General features: G+C 35.4%; 1 protein-coding gene across 1 annotated transcript in view; it reads right to left on the reverse strand.

Moving 5' to 3' along the window:
- Positions 1-1777: 1777 nt before the first annotated feature.
- The window catches only part of LOC108777403 (autophagy-related protein 16-1), a 28236-nt gene continuing 8853 nt past the window's right edge, over positions 1778-21160 (reverse strand). The window contains exons 3-5 of the mRNA XM_018544276.1: positions 20470-20554; positions 20242-20388; positions 1778-2365 (exon numbers count right to left, since the gene is read on the reverse strand). Coding sequence (XP_018399778.1) covers positions 2269-2365; positions 20242-20388; positions 20470-20554 — 329 coding nt within the window. The 3' untranslated portion in view covers positions 1778-2268. The remainder of the gene's footprint in view (positions 2366-20241; positions 20389-20469; positions 20555-21160) is intronic.

Here is a 21160-nt window from a genome sequence, read left to right on the forward strand (position 1 = left end):
TTGTTAACATTTTTACTAATTTTTCTTTTTTTAATCAGTTTTACAATTTAACAAACGTACCTACTTGAATTTTGATTTTATATTTCGTAATGTTTGGAATTCTTGTTAAAGCAAACATTTATTTTTAAACATACCTATATATTTTATACTAGAGTTATGTATAAAAATATTTGTCTAGGGTTATGAATTATTTACGGACTAGTATTTATAACCGTAGTACATGGAATTGTGGAAATAACAATTTTGTGTTTTTTTATAACTTTTTTCATTTAACAAAAATTTCGACAAGAGATATCTTGAAATAAGATGAATACGCACGCGCCGAAATAATTTTTATTTAAAAAATAAAAATACTCGATGTGTTATGGAATAAAACTTTCGCTTAATATTATGCAAACTAATGACTTTTTTTAAAAATAATTTTAAGTTAATCATTTTAGTAACAAATTACAAATAAAAAAGTATGTGATTTAATTGTATAATACATAAACGCCTATTAAAAGATGGTTTAATTATTTAAAGTGTGATTCAGAGAACAGTATATATGTATTTTATATTCGAGCCACTGCTTTCCAGATATTATTAAATCTTATGTGAATATATTTATAATAAATATCAAACAGTAATCGAAGAGCTCCGTAGAAAAGTAAAATAATAGAAAGCACTTTGTAGATGATAGAAATCTATGATAATTAATGTAAAATCGAATAAGTTCATTAATAAACTTATTCTTGAGTATATTTGCTTGTGAGTAATGTATATAACAAAAATGTGTACGTGACACAACGATGTTTGTTATTATCAAAAAGTAAAAACATTTAGGTAGCTATTTTAATATTGTACGTTTTAGAGTTCGAGATTATACTATTATTCTATGGAGTTTCTTCGATTAGATACTTATAACTTTCTTTAAGGCTCAATATCCATTAGCTTATTTTGCAAAAAAGTTGCATATGAATATTTTAATTAACCAATCATCACATTTATTAATGAAAATAATAATCATCTTGGATTGGCATATGATATTCTAACGTTAATTATACAAATTAATGATACAAATCATGCGTAATGTAATTAATTAATATTGGTATAGTATTGTTATTGTGCTTGTTTGCTTAATCCCTACTCTGATTTCCATTTTATCAGACTCATATATTAAGACTCGTACGTTTTATGTATGTCATTTCAATAATGTCGGAGACGAATCAAGTTGCAGTGCCACAATTTAAAGTGAGATTGCTCCATCAGAATTAATTTTGCACTATAAAAAGTATTTTTGAATTCATCCGATATCTGAAATATAATTCTCAATATTCAAGAATACTTCTTGAGATATGAGGAAAATAAATACTAATTATTTTTCTTTGCAAAGAAATTGCAAATATTCCTTTTTCTAATAATAATGCATAGTTAATTCTGAGAAAATAATCTCATTCAATTCTCTGCGTATTCTCATTCGTATTTAGCACTATTTCTCTTTCTCTCTCTCTCTCTCTCTCTCTCTCTCTCTCTCTCTCTCTCATCTCTCTCTCTCTCTCTCTCTCTCTTTCTCTCTCCCTTTATCTCACTATATTTCAAAAAATATCATATATTATGTTCGAATGTTATATTTGATTTCTCTAGAAAATATAATATATAATATATAATAATTGACTTTTTCTGTGACAAAAAAGAAATAATAATTTTAATATATCTTGCGAATTAAATTCGTGCAAAATTTCAACCTGTGCAAACATTTTGCTAGCACCATGGATGTCATATATGTATAAATCTCCGTCCTAAAAGTAACTGAATCTTCTCAAACAATTGAGAATACGCGATGGTGTCTTTTATAGTTAGCAAAACAAAACTTATATCTAATGAGTCGCTGAAAAACACCAGTTATTATAATAATTTCTTAAATTTTTGGGGGGATATACGGCGCGGCGTGGCCGTGGCGAGCAGTTTACTGTTCTAAATAAAGGATCTTTACAACCTGGGAGTAACAATAAGTGCAATTTTATATACAATAGTCTCTATCACTGCTGTGAATTTGTTCAGTGTGGCGTTTGCGCTTTACAACTTAACGGCGTCCTTATACAAGAACTTTACAATTCGCGCGGCCAAACCGATGATTTTGATTATTACCCCGCTAGGTGCCCAACTTCCCACTGTGATTTCTCGCGGGATTGCTGCCGGGCATCACGAGCGCATATTTGTTTCATTTTCACGGTTAAGAGATCTTCATGCGTGAAACAACGATCGTTTGTCCCGACATCACTCCTCCTGTCAAACGTGGTCGCCCCAAACTGTCACCGTCTTGGCACGATCGACAGATGCTAAGTACGTGCCGTGTGGATGCCACGACACGGCCGTTACTCCTGCCCTGTACACATTTAAATGGCAAAAATAGATTAGTAATCATTGTTCAAACATTCTTTGACATTCTTTCAACTCATTAACACAGCGAATAGTAATTTCTTTTCAATAGCTTTTTTTTCAAAGCTTTTTTAATACTTGTTCCATTGCATAACTTCTTTATTAATAAAAATACATATATTCTTTATTTAAGAAAGTATTATATATTTCTTTTTTTTTGTTTAAGAAAGTAAAAAATTAAAATTGATACTTAATATAGATGATGTTGAACAAATGAGATAAACTGACAGGAATTTGCCTACCAATATCGCGAATATAAAACTTTATCTCTCTCTTTTTCTCTCCCAATGAAAGAGATCTTTTTATTCAAATAAAATCAATTGGTTTTGGTATCGTTCGAAAAATAAAATATTTTCAAAATTTATGAAATGCAACCAGATTAATTTTATCATTTATGTCATTCTTAATTGTTGAATTATTGTAGATATCATTATTGATTATGACTATTTAGTTATTATATATACTACAAATATATATACTATGTTGATTTGATATTTACTGCATAAAATTATTAATTTGATTAATATGATTGAATGTTGACTTTCAGTGCATTGCCCGATAGGTGCAAAGAGAAAAAAAGCAAACGAAAAAATTGTAAGTCAATGGCTCGATTTGTGCAAGCGGATTTTATGAAACTCTGAATCGACACATAGAGCAGCGAGGTTTAAACAGCTACAACCAAAAGCTTTCAGAGGCAGCTTTTTCCGTTTTTATCTCCTAACTTTTGTCTGGTGAATCTAATTTCCTTACGGCGCGACCCAGAACTATTTTGCCGACGCTCGTAAGGGTCTTTCAATTATTTCGCTATTTTTACAAAAACGCCTTGTACAGCGTAAAAGGCAAACAGGAAAACGCTTGGGAATGCTGTATGTCGCACGTACGATGAACTCTTGAACCTTATGCAATTTAATTCTTCGTCTTTCCTCCCTGAAGAGCGCTGTGACGTGAGAGAAATAAAATGGGAAATGGAACGATCGCGGTAATGAACGACGAATAGGTCAAATATAAATATGATTCGCGTGTAACGGCTGGAATTTTTACGTAGAAAAATCCGCGACCGCTTAAATCGTTTCGTTAAAGATTCCATTTGAACATGGTGGAATATATAGCGCTACGTAATTTTCTGTCCGAGCGGCTGCGCTCGTGCAGCGAAAGGTCTATAAAACCTGAATTCCCGAGGGTGATTCGCAGGGCTTGGCGAAATCATAAAAGGGTGTTTCTATGCGAGGACAAACGCGCTGAAAATGGCGTGCCTCCTGCCGTTCCCGATTTCCAGCAATACTGTTGAGAAATCCTTCACGAACGCGTACGAATCAAGTGAATATTTTTCACAAGGCCAGATATGGAAGCACCCTGGAGGAGAGGAATCAGCTATAAACCTATGATTACAGTTTTTATGAGCATTCGTAAGCGAAAAATTCTAAATGCTTTCGTGACGAGCCTATTAAAATTGCACAGACCAGAATACATTTCACGAAATGTAATCAAGCAACACTTCGTTTTATTACGTCAATTTTGAATTTTAGTATTACGATCTTTTTAAAGATATTCTTTATAGATTAAACATTTTTCCGAAATTTTTCAGTCACTCAATTATCTCGTAATAAAACAATAATCTCGTCAAACTTTTGCACGCGTTTTTTGGAGTATTTCATAAAAAGTAATTTGATAACTGTATTCAGTGATATGCGATAAATTTACAGTAACGATACAATGAATCGAAAAATCCTAGAAATACCGGTTTTTACATTTATTTGTAATTCTATGAATAACAAAGCGTATTCAGTAGAATAGACGGATAGAATAGTAATCGAATCAAATAACTGATATTCATTCACGATAGCTCATATGAGATTGCCAATTGTCGTTGTTGTTTTCAGTGAATCGACTCACATGTCCAATTCTTTGTGAGAAAACAATCCAACATCCATCAGTTTCTCATTATGTAATTGATGCGTTGATATTCGTATAGATAGTGTAATGAAAGACAATCTGATATTCCATCGTCATTGTTTAATCAGTAGCAATGCAAATGAGAGAGAATACGCGATAGTTCGCTGCCATTATTTGGAGAATGACACTAGAAATTAAACGCACCGTTTAACTAATTTTCCGATTATACATCAATGAAGTTTTGTGATGTGTAGTACGTATTACAAGTTTATTTTTCAATATTCACAATGATATGAGTCTAGACAGTTACATTTTATATTGTAATTTTGTGATTAATGATTTTGTCAGTATATATCCGACATAAATCAAGCGTAAAACTTTATACACACTCATGTATATGGTCCAGCAGAAATAACTCGTAAATTGCGAGTTAGGAATAGAATCGTATCATTCAATGTAATATGTTAAATGGAGAATACGTAGAAACATGGTTAAGCCGTAAAAAGCGACGCATCGTTCTGTCACGGTTTGACTGGCGCGTTTATTCCCGCGCGAGGTTTGTTGGCCGTCAGGAAAAGCGGGCTTATGCCGCGGTGAAACAACAACGTAAGGCAAGAAAAAGCGTTGGCCCAGGAGTGCGTCGCGACGACCGCCCGTCGAGTACGCCGTCGTCGCCGTTGCGCGTCGTCGAAGCCGGCGTCGTCGCTTAGCAGAAACGATATTTCTAAAAGCAGCGTGCTTCGTATCCGGGATACCTTTGCGAATAGCTACCTTGGTGGTGTATATTGCGAGCGTGATAAAGGAGACCTATCCGTTCTTGCCGAAGGAGCTTGGAAATAAGCTTTCGCGAACGATGTTTCCACTCTCTTCCCTGCGCCACTTTCGCCTCCGCCTCCTCGCATTTCCCCCTGTCGTTCTATTCCGCCCACTCATTTTTTTCATCCAGCCGCAAAGCTAACGCGAGAGACAGATAGTAAAGGATCGAGAAGGAGAGAGAAAGAGATTTTTATGAAAGAGGAAGAAAGAGAACGTAGGAGTATATGAGAAAGTGCAATGGATGGGCTGCGTGAGATAGACATGGCAAGAGATGGACGGAACGTTACGAGTCTTTGAAATGTACGCCGCGAGAGCATTTTTGTCCGTCGTTCTTGCAAATGACAGAGTTAACATACAAACGCCGGTAAAGCCTCATATCCACTCGACGCGCGGTAAAGGGAGGAAAAGATTAGAAAGGCTAGTAAAACGTTGCTGTGGGAAAAGCGAAGGGAAGGAAGAGAGCAAGAGGAAGTGGACGAAGGAAGCAAAGAAATAAAGAGAGAGGGAAAGATGGAGTGATTGTGGATTTTAGATTCTAACCTCAGGCGATAGAATATGCGAAGCGTAAGAGGATTATAGCGAAAGAGCGTTAGGAAGAATAAAGAGGCGAAATGGCGAAGGTACCATTTAACGAAAGAAACGCGACGCAGAAAGGATCAACGCTGTCCGCACCACCGTGAAGATGCAGCAGCTCGTTTGTCGGGGACGCAGGGGATAATTAAAATAATTATCCCTCATTGTGGATGCATAACGCCGGTTTGCAATAATTAGATCGCGGCGATTCACCGATAATGAAATCGGGATGAGATCTCCTGCGGAATTTCATGTTCGAGACCGCAGTTCATTGTAATACACTAAAGAACAAGAGAGTGCAAGAGGCGTCACGAAACGATTATCAAGAGAATAAAGGCGTTGGCATTCGAGATTGCATATCACATCGATTCGATTAATTTTGTATACGATGTTAATCGAATCGAAGTACAAATAAGATTAACTTTAGTATTTGATCAATGACGATATTATAAAATAATTATAACGTATTGTATATTGCACATTGTTCACATTGCGTTACGTATCATTGTGTTAGTGAAGTAAATTTAAACTCACTATTATTAGTCAAATCTCAATGAAAATAGATTAACGAGTACTACATAACAAGTACCATATAATTGAAGCAAATAATTTTTTTCAATTATAAATATTTACTTATAACAAATATTTATTATCAAATGAGAACAGTAACAATGTAAAATATTATAAGCATCTCTAGAATTGATAACAAATTTCTTGTAAGTATTTCTCATCAAAAATTTGATAGGTCGATATTATTAGATAACGTATTCTTTCACACACACACACACACACACACGTTTCTCGCACATACTTCGCGTAATATGCCTATGCAAAATAAAATGATGTGTGCCACCTGTTGACACAGTGATGTATACGCAAAACGATAAATTCCGTGTGGGAGCAATAAAATGGGGATCTTAACGTACGTAACTCAGAATATAATAATCAGACTATAATAATCATAAAAAAGAATGACTGAACGCAAGCAGGCTCGGAGGGGCTCGAGATTTTCATACAGAGGGCTGTTGTTGGAAAAGGAATGAAACATGATGCAGCAGGGAATTCCGCTCCGCACGTTAATCCATCACTTACGAACTTGCTCTGGCAAAAACGCGAATCCACCACTGCAAGATGAGATAATTTTGTTTTGCACATGAAAATATAAGAGCTTTGCGGGACAACGTTGTGGTAAAGCAAAAACGAATATGTAATTTTATAAAATCGCGTACCTAATTGAGATCGTGGCTGGGATAGCGGTCTGTAATCTAAAACCATGTTTTGAAAACTGCATATTATAAAAAGCAATTGAATGTCCGTGTTTGTAAATGCAATACACAATAGGTAAAAACCTAGTACAATGGAAGCGAGCGGAATACTGAGTACCAATTTTTATATATAAATAAAAATAAATTGAGAGAAATTGATTTAATATCAAAAGTAGTCATGGAGACTCCTCACTGCGCCGATAAAATCTGTTCACCTGACCGTAAACAATGCCGAATATATGATGTAAAAAAAAAACTAATGGTTTATTGAACTATATTGTTGGCCGGATACAATACCTCAGGCGTGACCATAAAATCGTAATATCGCTATAATATCCCCTCTCTTTTTTTCGTTATTTTTTTTTTCAACGGATTCAACGGAGTGCAGCGAAAACAAAACGACTTGGTCGCGGGATGTTTAGCTTTACAAAATGCGACAATTTCGCGAGTATCCCTCGCCTAATTATCCAAACGATCGTGAATCCTCGCCATCAATCTACGTGGTTGCGAATGCTCGCTCGACCACAAACAGTGACGCTTAATGGCGCGCTCATTGGCAAGACACCCTGTGATTCGTAGGGATGCAGGAAGGGGCAAGAAGAGGAACGAGCGACAATACAGGCGACGATTAGATCAGCGTTATTCTCGTGGCAAATGATGCGAAACGATGACACGACGATGGCGGCGAATATAATTGCCATTAAAAATGAGGACTTTGCGTTCGGTTGCCGAGTATATATCGCAATACTGCGCGGCCTTGCGCGAGAGAGCTCCTCGACAGCTTGGCTTTCGATGATTGCCAAGAACGCAGCCTCGCGTGAAGAATCCCGGAAAAGCAGCAAGCAGGGCATTAAACGTCATTAGCACTCTCGACGCGTTGCCTCATTGATATCACGAGAACGTTGCGATACTGTGCGGTTCTGTATTCTTAAACATGCGATAGAAAACGAATATAAACAGGAATATTTGCCGGATCTCGTCGTTTCCCACGTCTTTCCGTTTACTCTATGATACGATAATCTCTCGCGCGGCGAGACCACTTTCTTTTGCTGGATTTTCAGGTTGTCGTTTTAGGTTTAGGTGTGCCATTAAGCTTCGTGCATTTTGAAGTTATTAGGTAGAGCAAATATTAACCTAAACTTTAACTCGCCTTGCTTATCACCGTCCTTCTAAGAGGAAAGTTTTAAGTTACCGTGTGACACTTGTGATTATTAATCAATGACAACCTTTTTTTTCCTCAGATTATATCTTTGCGGATTAAAATTAGGATGAATTTTCTTTTGTTTCAAGCGTGTAAATCACAGATATTTCAAAATTCTATAAATGTTGGATCGGCTAATCATAATAATTGGCTATTGATGAACGCTGTATTGAATCATAAATTTCAGATGCATTGCCTAGCACAGGCAAAGCACGAAAACAATTCTGAATTTCAAAAGAAGCCTGAACGTAATCGAACTCAGCGACAAATGGATTTATGATTGGTCGAAATGTGCGGAAGTTACGGCGAAAAAATTATTTAGTTCCCATAAATTTTGCTGGCATGTTCGAATACGCATTCGTAGTTTTCGAAACCGGATTTAATCCGTTAAGGTACGTTATCGAAAATTCACTGTAATTCTGTAGAAATTTCTCCTGTTTAAACGACATTATTGAAAGCACGTCGTTACAAGCTGTGTTTGTATCATTTAATTAATGTCAGACGTATATTAACGTATGGACGAGGACATTTGTCACAATTCATTTGTCACATTTGAATAAGCTCGTCAATACTTTATTGTTATTAATAAATCATAAAAGGATAAATTACATTAATATATTGAAAATATATTATAATGAAATTATTTTCTAAAAATATATACGCAATACATACAATACGAATTTATTTATGACATTTGATTACTGAATACTTTTAGAGAAATTGTAAAAGCATATTTATAAAATATGTCACCATGAATTGGGTAAAATATCAAGTAGTTATTTTGCTGAATTATCTTAAGAGAGTTTAGTACATGTTCGCCGAGCGTTTTCGATTCATGTTTGACGTTCGACGTCTTTGGAGATGTATTCAAAAGCAGCAACTGTAGTGACACTAGCGAAATTCCCGGTAGTATGCTATTCCAAGTTTGCATTCGCCATGTCTTGGTCCGAACTTCACTTTCACCCACAAAGTGAGGTACATGAATGCGCGATAGTTTAAACACTACCGCTTTGGACTCCGTGAATAACTATTGCTGTACGCTTTAACTCGCGCAAGTTCGTATTCCCACTTCTATACATTAGCAATTTGCGTTAACTTCGCATTTCGTCGTTGACGAGTTTTACCCTAATGAGGTAAAAGTCACAGTGTGTTATGTAGATAATGTATCGTGAAATGTCCACCATTGAAATTTGAAAACAAAAGACAGATGTAATGTGTATTATAAAAAAATAAAAATTCGTATCTTATATATCAAGCATTCAATACTAAATATTGAATATTTAATATTTAATATTGAACTAAAAATAATATTCATAATAATGTACATAAAAAGAATTTTTTGGGAGTACAAATTAGTTCGATCCGTTTTCCAAAAGATGATCGCCTCCAAAGACGAGTCATTTTTTCGAGATGGAATTCAAAAATTGCCTGAGAGATGGGAAAAAGTAATAGCCAACGATGGACAATACTTTAATTAATCTGTTCATTCATTTTGTTTTAAAATAAATGCCTTTTTGAACACAAAAAACGGACCGAACTAATTTGTTATTTTAATTTCGAAAATTTTCAAGAGAGCCTAAAGGGATATTTTGAAATTTAAAATTATATATTTTATATTAAATAATAAATAATTTTAACATATATTTAGTTCTCTAAAAGAAATATAATATTTCATAAAAATATATATTTTTTTAGTATTTATTATTGTAGCAAAAAATAAACTCGGTAGCACAATATTGAAGTAAAATAAAGTCAAAGTTTTCAGTAAAAACTTAATAGAGATAAAACGCTGCTTTTTTTATATAAAATTATTAAATATGTCTAATTTAAAAAATGGATTTAATAAACGATTATAACTATTTTCATTTAAACATTAACTTCTTGAATATTAAGTCCTCTTGTAGTCATATTTGCATAATGAATAGCTACATTTCTCTCATTAATATTATATTTCATACAAATGTACAAAGTACTTTCATTTAATTCAGAACGCCACAGAATAATATTACAAAGCAATAGAATATTTAATTACTATGGTAAATTACTGAAAATTGTTTCCTTATATTTCTTCGATAAAATACAGAGACTTTTTTTGAACATGTAAATATAAATAGGATACTGAACATTTCGTGAATTTTTCATGCAATATTTGAAAACTTTTCTGTAAAACAGATCAATATCCAATAACCCAGTTACTCAGTTGAGTGATTGATGAAAGAACATGTGGTTTATATATTGTAGAAGTGAAAATTTTTATATATATATTTTAGATATCTAATTTTTTATAAATAATATATTTTAAAAAACTAAAAAAATTAAGAAAAAACTTTTAAACCAATAATTTCAAACACTTAAATATGATTTTTATACATTAATTTTATTATTTATTACTAACAATTTGGAAAATTTTAATATCAATTTTAAATTATGAAACAATACAATAGCGTTATTGAAAAAGGGAGTTCTCGACATTTCTCGCATGAACCGAACATGGCGATGTTAATGTTTAATATCATGTCGCTCGCGCATCTTAAATCGCGCACTGGATAATCTTGCCGTTAAACGTTTGAAATTACGCAGTTAATAAGGCAGATTATCTGGAAAATTAAAGCCTGGGCGCGGGCGGAAATATTTGCGTCATTAAAATACGTACAAAATTAGATGCTTACAGATATAATTATTCCTAACCTGCACGCGCTATAAGTAAACAAAAATAACAATATCATAAAATTCCACAGAGACAAAATTCACTATTTCGCCATTGTAATATTTTTTAACGAAATAACTCGCATATAATCGAGTATTACTTTTTATTGAACAAATTATTCGTCTAAAAAGCATATTTACGTAATTATATTCCTACACATGTACGCGTATTTGCAATATAATGCATTTGCAAATTAATACTTACAACACAATCGTATCTCTCGAGATTTTCAGAAGCTGAACATTTTTCTAAATAATCATACAACGAAAATTATTTTTTACAGATAAATAATTTGTTAACGGATTAGATTGAACAAATAATAAATTCACAAAATTGTGCTACGTTAAAATTTTGCCAATTTGCAAGAAAATAAGCTAGCACAGCTTAAAATTTTGAAATAATATGAAAATGTCATATTTTATTTTTGTAAAAAATGGAAATTATATTATTTTCATGACAAATAAAAAATGTTCCATCAACAATAATATTAATAATTAAATATTTAATTTTAATCTTCAATTTAATTAAGACATAGTCCCAATCCTAATACTTGGCCAATTAAATAATATCATCGGCAAAGTATTAGAATTGGGACTATGTCTTGATTAAATTAAAGATTAAGTTAATATTGAAAGCTGTGGTATGCAAACCTAAAATAATAAATATACGACAGATCGGAAATTATTATACATAACAGTGAATTAGCAAGAGATAGTCCAACTGAAAAAGGATTTCAAGAAGCGCAATAAAAATGCGGTAGGCGTGATACATATCGATTATGAAATTATGATGCTAGAAGGCACTCCGCGCAATGTAATAATATATTTTCAAACAATCACACAACGTGGCGCAAGCTAATACATAATATAAGCCGATTTTCTTAATATCCGCGTTCGTCTACCGTAAGCTTGAAACTTGTTTATTTCACGGCAATTACAATATTACTTCATGTTCGTATACCGGGCATCGGTCAATTTGCTGGGATAGTATGCGTGCCCATAATGGACACGTCGATGTATACGCGGAATTTATTAAGTATTAATATAGGCGATTTCCTCGAAGATACGACGTGGCGACGTCGCCGACCGTGCGCGAGCGTTGGATAATCCATGAAGCATGCTTACAGAAACTGAGAGACATTCGGTAGCTTAGAAAAAGTACCTATTTACCGCCACAGGTATTGGCTTCTTCTTTCGCACTATGTCGCAATTCGAATTCGGCTAGCAATCGGTAGCATTCTTTTAATCCCGTTGGCTTATTAATTTATACGTGAATAATGCGCTTCTCAAGTTATTGTTCATCGATGCGCCGCGCGAATATAACACATTACATTATCATCATACGAACGGTGCATGATAAATTGCATATGCATTACATGAAGCATATCGCATTCATCCGACTGCATACGACGATGACTATCTCATCGTAGCGCCGCAATTACACTGGTAACAAAACTCCTCGATTACCGGCCACACGCTATATAATCCAGAAAGAAAGTAAAATTTATCTCTCTACGTGATGTAGCAAAGGATTATTTTTTAACTTTTGACTTTTCATTAAATCAGTTGCATTCAAAATGAAAAATACATTACCAGGGGCTGTGATCCCTATAAAATAATCTATTTAAACTTTCTCCCAGACTACGATGTAACATTCAATAGAAATGTATTATTAAATATATAATATTCGCGAGAAAATTTTTAGTCTGCGTATCTCGTACTCAGCGTCACGTTGCGTCTGATTATCATCTCGTGTTAACGCAAGTTCATTCAACGCGAGTTTATATTACGTTGCAGAATCCGTATAACCATATTTAGCGCTACATGTGCGATAGGATAGTCTGGCTTAGAATATTATCTAAATTGTCAATGATGCGGCAAACTCGCAAGCAATACCTCAATGGCTTGTAAAGCTTTAGATAGACGGAAATTGCATGGAGGCCTATTTCAGTAGTCTTGCTATAGGTAAAGTTGTGGTGAACAGACGATTGTTTCTTTTTACTTTTGTTGTAATTTTATGTCCGTACTGCGATTATCAATGCGTCATTAGATCGATCGATGAGATCTTTTCAATGTTTTTGAACATAACGTTTTATAGCATCTGAAATATTGTTATCGTGATATTGAAACCAACAATTTTTATTAAAAAAAAAAAAATGATTTCCTGTTACAACAATTTGAGTCAATTAATAGCTGCGATATTAGCTATCATCGTGATTCATTTTCATGCAAGAGATATCTGTCTCTAAATTGAAATATTTAATCCGGATCATTCCCGCAGGGATGACTGATCTACACAGTCATTTGGATTTAGCGAATCCACGGACCCGAGCTCAACATGCTGCAGACACTCACATACATTTCTATAGATAATGAAGATATAATATATTTAGCAAATATTAAAGTAATAAAATATAATCTAATTTAAGAATAATCGAACCTATATACAGGTCTGTTCGATCTAGATGGATATACGATAGCAAAAAACTGAAGGTTATTTTTTAGTTATATCTTTTAAAAAACAATACAGCTCATTTTGATTGCTACTTGCGATCGCAGTAAAAATCTATACGTCATATTTGACAGAAAGCTTTTATCAACGACTGCTCGTTGGCGGCGAAATGCTACGTGGCGAAGAAAAAAGAACGATCGACGGATGCCGTTCGGTTAGAGGAGTCGGGGAGAGAGGGGAAGGAAATAGGTGGGGGTCGGGGATGAGAATCGACGGGTATATCCGTACCAACCACCGACCCAGGCTGGCACCGGTGCGCGGGGAACGGCTGAAATGGGAAAAACAGATAAAGACCTCGGCACCGGTCGGCTTCCGAAGACAAGAGACGAAGATAAATGATATAATATCGTGCCGGACTGGCCGATCATTGCCGTGGAAACGAAATCAAGTTAAGAAGAGTACCACGAGGCAATTGATCTCTCGTAGACGCTTCGTTACACCGGGCGACAATGAAATCGAGCCTGATCCTCATTACGGGATGCCGAAACAATTGGCTGGTGGCCTCCTCTCGACGCTCCGCATAACGATGCGCATAACATGCACGTATGCGCATACATACACGAGTGAACGAGAAGAGGCGAAGGGGGGAATAATCTAATTCTTTTCACTTGACGTGTTTACTTCCATCCTTCCGCACCACTTACTTTCACCCGGGGATGCCGCTGAATTTTCATTACGCATCTGTTCTATCCGCGATATAGGGCTTGCGAGGGAGCGAGCTAACGTTTACACGATGAACTTTGGGATGAGTTGCGAGAACTCGGGAAGACGGACGCGTGAAAACTCTGTGCGCCGCTGCTGCGGCGGATGTGAGCTCGTGCGGGTATAGAACTGCCGCACGGAAGTCGCGGAGGAAAAGATCCGGTCTCGCGGAATACGCGACGGGCGTACGACACTTTCGAGGAAGTTACGAGAGAATGTACTTGAGGCACTGAGAGAAGATTGCGCGGCGCAATTGCAAAAAATACATGATATATATTAATCGAACCACTTTTCTAGGTGTTTCAGTTACGCCCTTATAACCACCGTGGCAACCTCTCGTAAAATACGGGGCGAAATCGCCATAAATGCATGCGTGACTGATATACGGCGCAGTAATCTTTACGAGATGTTGTTACTTGTCAGTTACCACCGACAGGAATAATAACCTGTACTGTTACCATATCCTGCTGCGCATTTATTTATTAATAACAAGCTACACAAATCATGCTATCGCTACTCAATTGTAGCACGTGGCGTTTAGTGGCTGTGCCGACACTTTGGACAGGTGTAAGGAAAACTTCTATAATTGAGTTGAGTCATAATTCTAAAAGTGCAATTAAGTTTATATTAATGTTTGGAGACTCGAAAGACAAGATGATAACTTTATGAGTTGTGCTTTAACAGTATATACTCAATTAATTATTTACTATTCGTAGTTTCTGCATAATATGTTCATCCGTTTTAAAATCCAATAAGCAGTAATCACAATAAAATAGGAGAGGTAAAATGAGTGAGAGGAAAATATCTGGCGACTTTCATACATTTCTCTGAAAAGTTTCGAATACGAATATAATGGGGTCACTGATTCCATAATGTGCCGAATCGAAAATATATAGTTTGAGGAAACTGCACTTTAATTTCAAATCTCAGAACTTATCGGTAACTTGATCCTTCCCTGTTTTCCTAATTACCTGTTCTGCTATAATCGCGCTGCACTATTTATTCGCTGGGGATCGTGCAGTAAATTCCCGCCTTCCGACGTGTGTACCGGCGGATTCTGCCGGTTGATTGCAAATTAGAACACGAACGGGCGTGTAAGCTTATCGGGCAATATTGCGCATTCGAGTCTAAGTGCTCGCAGAAAGGAAGTTATGCCGAATAGCTCCTCGATTGGTACGGAACGAACAGCAACAGCGGTTTACGTGCGTTTATTAGAGAATGCATAAAAACCGTATTTTTAATAAGAGCTTATGTATATCGCATAAAGATGTCATTAAATAACGTTAGTTAGTGTATCAAATATGATCATATTTGATACACTACACTCTCGAGATGAGTTTAAAATAAAAAAGAAAGCGATATAAGAGAATTAAATTTCCTTTCTATTGATAAATGGAGATTTAGAAAAATTCGTGTACAATAATATTTTCTTTATATTTACTACTTTATACGTATAATATTTTCTTTACAAAAAGAGCGTATAACTTCTTCCTTGTGAAAATAGTGTTCGTAAAATCCGTCGTAATGTTTACCACGGATTTACTGGTACAGATGATATCGTAGAAGCTAGTCAGCTTCCGCGACTATTACCTTAATTCGCATACTCGCGCGTTTCGCATAACATCTAAATTTCATAGCTCGCACCGCGACAGGCAGCGCTTATACTCGCATCGCGCAAATGCGTGCACACAGACAGCACGTGCATTAAATACCTACGGAATCGTACAGCTTCTTACGCAGTGCCATAAGAGGACACGAATGGAGAAAAGAGGGTGAAAGGGCGAGACGCTTATTAAGTTAGTCTCTCGGAGATTCCTGAGTGAGCGCAACGTACGAATTATACGATCTACCTTCGTGCGATGTAGCGCACCGCAGCGACCACGAACGATGATCGCCACGAAGACGAAGGCGAAAACGAAGACAACCGGACGACGATGACCACCGACTAGAAGAATGAAGACGAAGAGGTCGGAGGAGACGGGAGACAACAACGACGACGAAAGATGACGATGACCACGGATGAACGCTGTCTACGTCCAAGCCAGGGTGAAAGTAATAACAGTGAAACACGCGCGTATATACGCGAGAAACCGCGCACACCAGCACCGGGCGACTTGTACATGACTGGTGCTTAAGCCATTTTTCGATACGACCGGTACTTAGGTGCACGCTGGACTCGAGCCGCCCGCTGGGCTTTCCCAGAGAAGAAGCCACCGCCAAAGATCCGGCGTCCTTGAGAAACTCGAGGAGGCCGAGGACGGCATGGTCGGTCGCCACGACAGAGAGGAGCGCGCGTTCCTGAGCAGGAAAAGAAGGGAAAGACGATAATCGTAGAACGGATCTTACGATCTATCCTTCGCCTAAGCGAGACTTGGTCGATCGTTCAAGTCGTTGTGCCTCATGTATGGATGGAAACGGGGCCAAAAGCGCAACGGGCTACTTTCTTCTCAACAAGTACCTCTTACTTTCCACTGTCTTGAAAAATAAAGAGGCATGAATGCACAATTGGAAAATTTGTGTTAGATTTAACACATTTTATGTGTCCCAGTCGGTCTACTCATCTTTGTATTAATTTAACACAAGATGGATGTGTTAGAAAGTAACACAAATATTATGTGAAAAAATGAACACATAAAACGCAATACTGATACAATTTGTAACAAACTGTGATAGCATATTTTTGCTAGTAAAATTAACGTTTATGATATGTTAAATGAACACGTATTTTATTCATTGATCTAATTTAGATGTATGTTTTAAAATATTTTTATGTCATTTGTTTACTTATTCATAAATTGTATTATTTTGACACTGAGAAATGTTAAATATCAATTTGGCATAATATTTAAATAACATATAATCACACTATTTTTAATTAAATTCAATTAATACTCGAATAGGTATTAAAAACTCGAATAGAATTTTAACAAGGACTTAAATGGACCGTTTCTAATACAGATATAAAATGCTTTTTACTGTGTATTCTTATAGAATGAGCATTTTTGCTTTATAGTGAAAAAAATCACACTAAAGTTCGATGGATCTACAGATTATTACTCGTAATATATTACATTTAACACTCGATAAATTTACAAGTTGTAAAAGAAAATACTTTTCTAATAGAGATGTTTAATAAACTATTATTACTCATCTAAATATGACAATATTAATGTTGGTGTATGATGTTACTGGTGCAATAATGAACTATTAAACCAATTACCTACGTTAGTAAATGCTTCAACACGCGCGTAATTACTAATTGTTGCTACTACGAACGTGATAGTTTGATTGGTACGAGACACGACATGTTTCAATCGAGAATGATTAAACGTTATCGGCATTTAACAACCATGTAGAACTTATTTCACGTCGAGAAATAACGACATTTGTTTCAATTATCTAATACTTTTTTTCATTTTGAATTAATATAAATTATAGACGCAAACGTAATCATAAAATGCATGTGCAGTTATACGAAACTAACATCGATGATTATTTTCAAACGCTTTTCCGTTAAAAAGTTTACGTGCTCCACATACGCATTACGACACAATCAGTTATTCAAATATAAATATAAACTATCAGTGCGCGGCACTGTAATGCCTGCGTAAAAATACAATTTTTAACGGACAACAATCAGGAGAAATCATCAATGTAATGGCGGATAATTAGTTCCGTGACTGTATTTATAGTATAACAGGATTAGAAGAAACATTTTAACTTAAATTTATGTTACATTAATCTTGTTGAAGCTTCTTTCGCAGGTAGAGCTGGTATTTCAATTGTTCGTCAATTTATGAGTTGTTAGATATTGCGAAGTTATTGTTACGGGGGATACCCGGAAATTGTTAACCGCGCTTGCTATTGATTTACAGGTAATGTCATGTTTAACCGTCCCTACGGCCGTAATAACATAATTGACGTTTTTAGTGTTTAAAACACATCGATTTTCTGCACCTCGGTAGTAGGAGCGATCCTTATACTGCATTCCCCGTGAGATACCGCCGATTAACGCGTCCATCAACGTGACTCGTATAGGTGAAAGGGCGCTGAAAGCACGCGGACGAGATATGTTGCTGTCTATGCCACTTTCTCGCTGCATCGCGCTTCTGTCTCTTTCCACGGATTTTTCGCGTTTTCGCTTTCCGTACTCTGAGAGCCGGTGGACAAACCTCAGATCACTCGAAGTGACATAATCAATGATAAGAGTTGATGTAGACTTTGGTAAGACTTTCGAGCACTCAAAATGCCCTGATAAATTCCCGATATCGTGAAGTTATCTGGCAATATATAGACACAGGCGGTTATGTGTATGTGAATATATAGCGTAAAAGTTGGAATAAAAATCGGATCACGTCGAAATATTTTCTTAGATCCCCTTCTGTGTGTGTGTGGGAATTCCCGTTGCGAATCTTTTTCTTCACGTATATGTACACATGTGCATGTGCATACACGTATGTAAATGTATAAACGCTGCGTGTGATGGACCGAAGTACTTCAGAAACTTTTCGTGTCAGGCGGATATGCCGAGCACTCGAAGGTGCCTCTAAAAATTACGAATGCTTTAGTACCTCAGTGAATTTAACGAGAAATTCGCATTCATCAAAAAAACGTAGCCTGATAAAAGAGAAGCAAAGAGAAATAAATTATGATGGTACGTCATATGTCGAAATAGAAAGACACGTAGTCTGATAAAAGAGAAGCAAAGAGAAATAAATTATGATGGTACGTCATATGTCGAAATAGAAAGACAATAGCGAGTTCACGCTATCGATTTTGTAACCGCAAATAAAATCGAGGGAGAAATGTCGCAAGCACAGCACTAGAAAATAATCTCTGGATCACACATGCTGACGATAAATTTAATAAAAACAATTGGAAATGTAAACGTCAATTTTGTACATTCCAATATCTTCAGATCGTTGGCAGGTAACGCGTTATTTGTAACGTCGTTACCGTTATAAGTTACTTTTTTCGGTAACGAATGGATAACAACATTACATTTTCTTCGGAGTAACGATCATGGTAATGCAGCTACATTTTTGGAGTAATGGTAATGATTTCACTAGTTACTTTTATCGTTACTTTATTTCTAAAAGTTTTAGTCGTAAGAGCTATAGAAAACAGAGATGCGACGTTAAAGGAATAGGTCTGATTGGCTCTCTTAATCACATAATCACGACGCCTTTTTTCACATTGTATTCACAGTTCAGACGTATAGGCTGCGTTCGGTTTAACGCATTACGCGCATGATGTATCATTTTATCTTTCTTTAATATTCATATGAACAATAAGGATAAAATGATGTATCGTACGCACTATGCGTGAAACGGAACGCAACTATAGGCTAACGTATAGTACGTAGACTGTGCAGTGTAACGAGTTATTTTTGCAAATCAATAACGAATAACGAGAACGAGTTATTTTTTAGGAAAAACAACGGTAACAGTAACGAGTTATTTTTATGAGGTAACGTTGCCAACCCTGCATAAAATAATATGTTAAATTACAAAATAAGAAAACTGTAAAAAAAGCTATATTAAGTATTATTAAGATAAGACGACGGGCTTTATGAAGGATTGGCGCAGCAAGCTGCCTTCAATATCTCGGATTAGCTCTAAATCAATATTCGATAAAATATCGGGAACAAAATTTCTCGTTTTAATATGTCTTCTTATCATTGGCAAACATAGCCGATTAAAGTTTTATAAAATTTATTAGTTTTTTTTCCCCCTTATTTTATAACGGCATAAGCTTTAATATCAGTATTGCACATTCCAATATGAAAGGACTATTTTTTGTCCGTAGGGCAGAAACCTAAATATCCGATCAAGAATATATAATATCAGAAGAATAAAAATAATAAAGCTATTTCAAAGGATACATTTCGCAGTTGGGGCATTATATAAATCGTATATAGATGAGTTCGATTAACTAAACAGAATTACTTTATAATTTTCTTTTAAAGTGCTATGGATCCATTTATATTATTGAATATATACGCGATTAATAATATCTAATTATTTTATTAAAATAACAACGTATAATTATTTTAATTTATGTTTTCGTACCAATCACTTTTTTTTACAGAAAGAGGAGATTTTACGTTGACATTTTTCAAATTTTAGTTATGATAATATATGAACTTTACTTACGTGTGCTCTTTCAGTATTGTTTCGATCGCATTCGTTACTATAGACCAGATGAAAACAGAACCGTCGGCGGAACCAACCGCTATATACTGTCCGTCAGGACTGAAAGCAGCTCTTGTCCAATCGAATCCTACTTTAAAACCGTCAGCGCTGTAAAATAAAATTAAAATACGACGATTTACTACCTTCAACATTCTACTTATGTATGTATGACAAAAATGCACGACCTACCTGAACGATCCAACAATTTTCTTCATTCGTAAATCAATCAGTTTCACCGTGTCATCCCTCACGCAGCTCAAAAGGTAATTTGCGTCTGAAATCGAATAGATTTCTTTATAATTCACAATCGTGCATAAGATTGAATAATATTTAAACTGTTCGTGCGTGAATGTTTGCGGCATTGCAACATCAACTGAACAAATATCTCTTATGTATCGAACACGTAAACCATCAGTAAAAGCGCATTTATGGAATGACGCAATAATTCTAAGCATTAAAAAATTTAATTACGATGCGATAAAGTTGTTTAGATTCGTTTTGCGTCGAAACGATTTGTTTATAATTTCCTTCCGTGTCATATCCATCATATCGACTATTTGAGATTGTTTCACCTCTCTTTTAAATGAATATGTAACGACAAACAATAAAAAAAGTATCAGAGAGATGTGATATAGCTGCTTAACTGCAGAAGTTAAAAATCGGACCAACAGCGCTTGACAACACTTGAATTCATTTCGCGTTCCGGCGGCAATATCGGCGGATTAATGAAATGCGATAGAATAATATATCTGAATGAAGTACTCTTGTACGAACGGGGCGCATTTGCAGCTGATACAAGTGCTTTGTAGAATCGCGCGAGCCAATTCATTCATGTCATTAGAACGTTGCGATAAAAAGCGAAAACGAAATAACATTATTT

The sequence above is a fragment of the Cyphomyrmex costatus genome, unplaced genomic scaffold (genome assembly GCF_001594065.2).
Source record: "Cyphomyrmex costatus isolate MS0001 unplaced genomic scaffold, Ccosl1.0 scaffold43, whole genome shotgun sequence".
Lineage (NCBI taxonomy): Eukaryota > Metazoa > Arthropoda > Insecta > Hymenoptera > Formicidae > Cyphomyrmex > Cyphomyrmex costatus.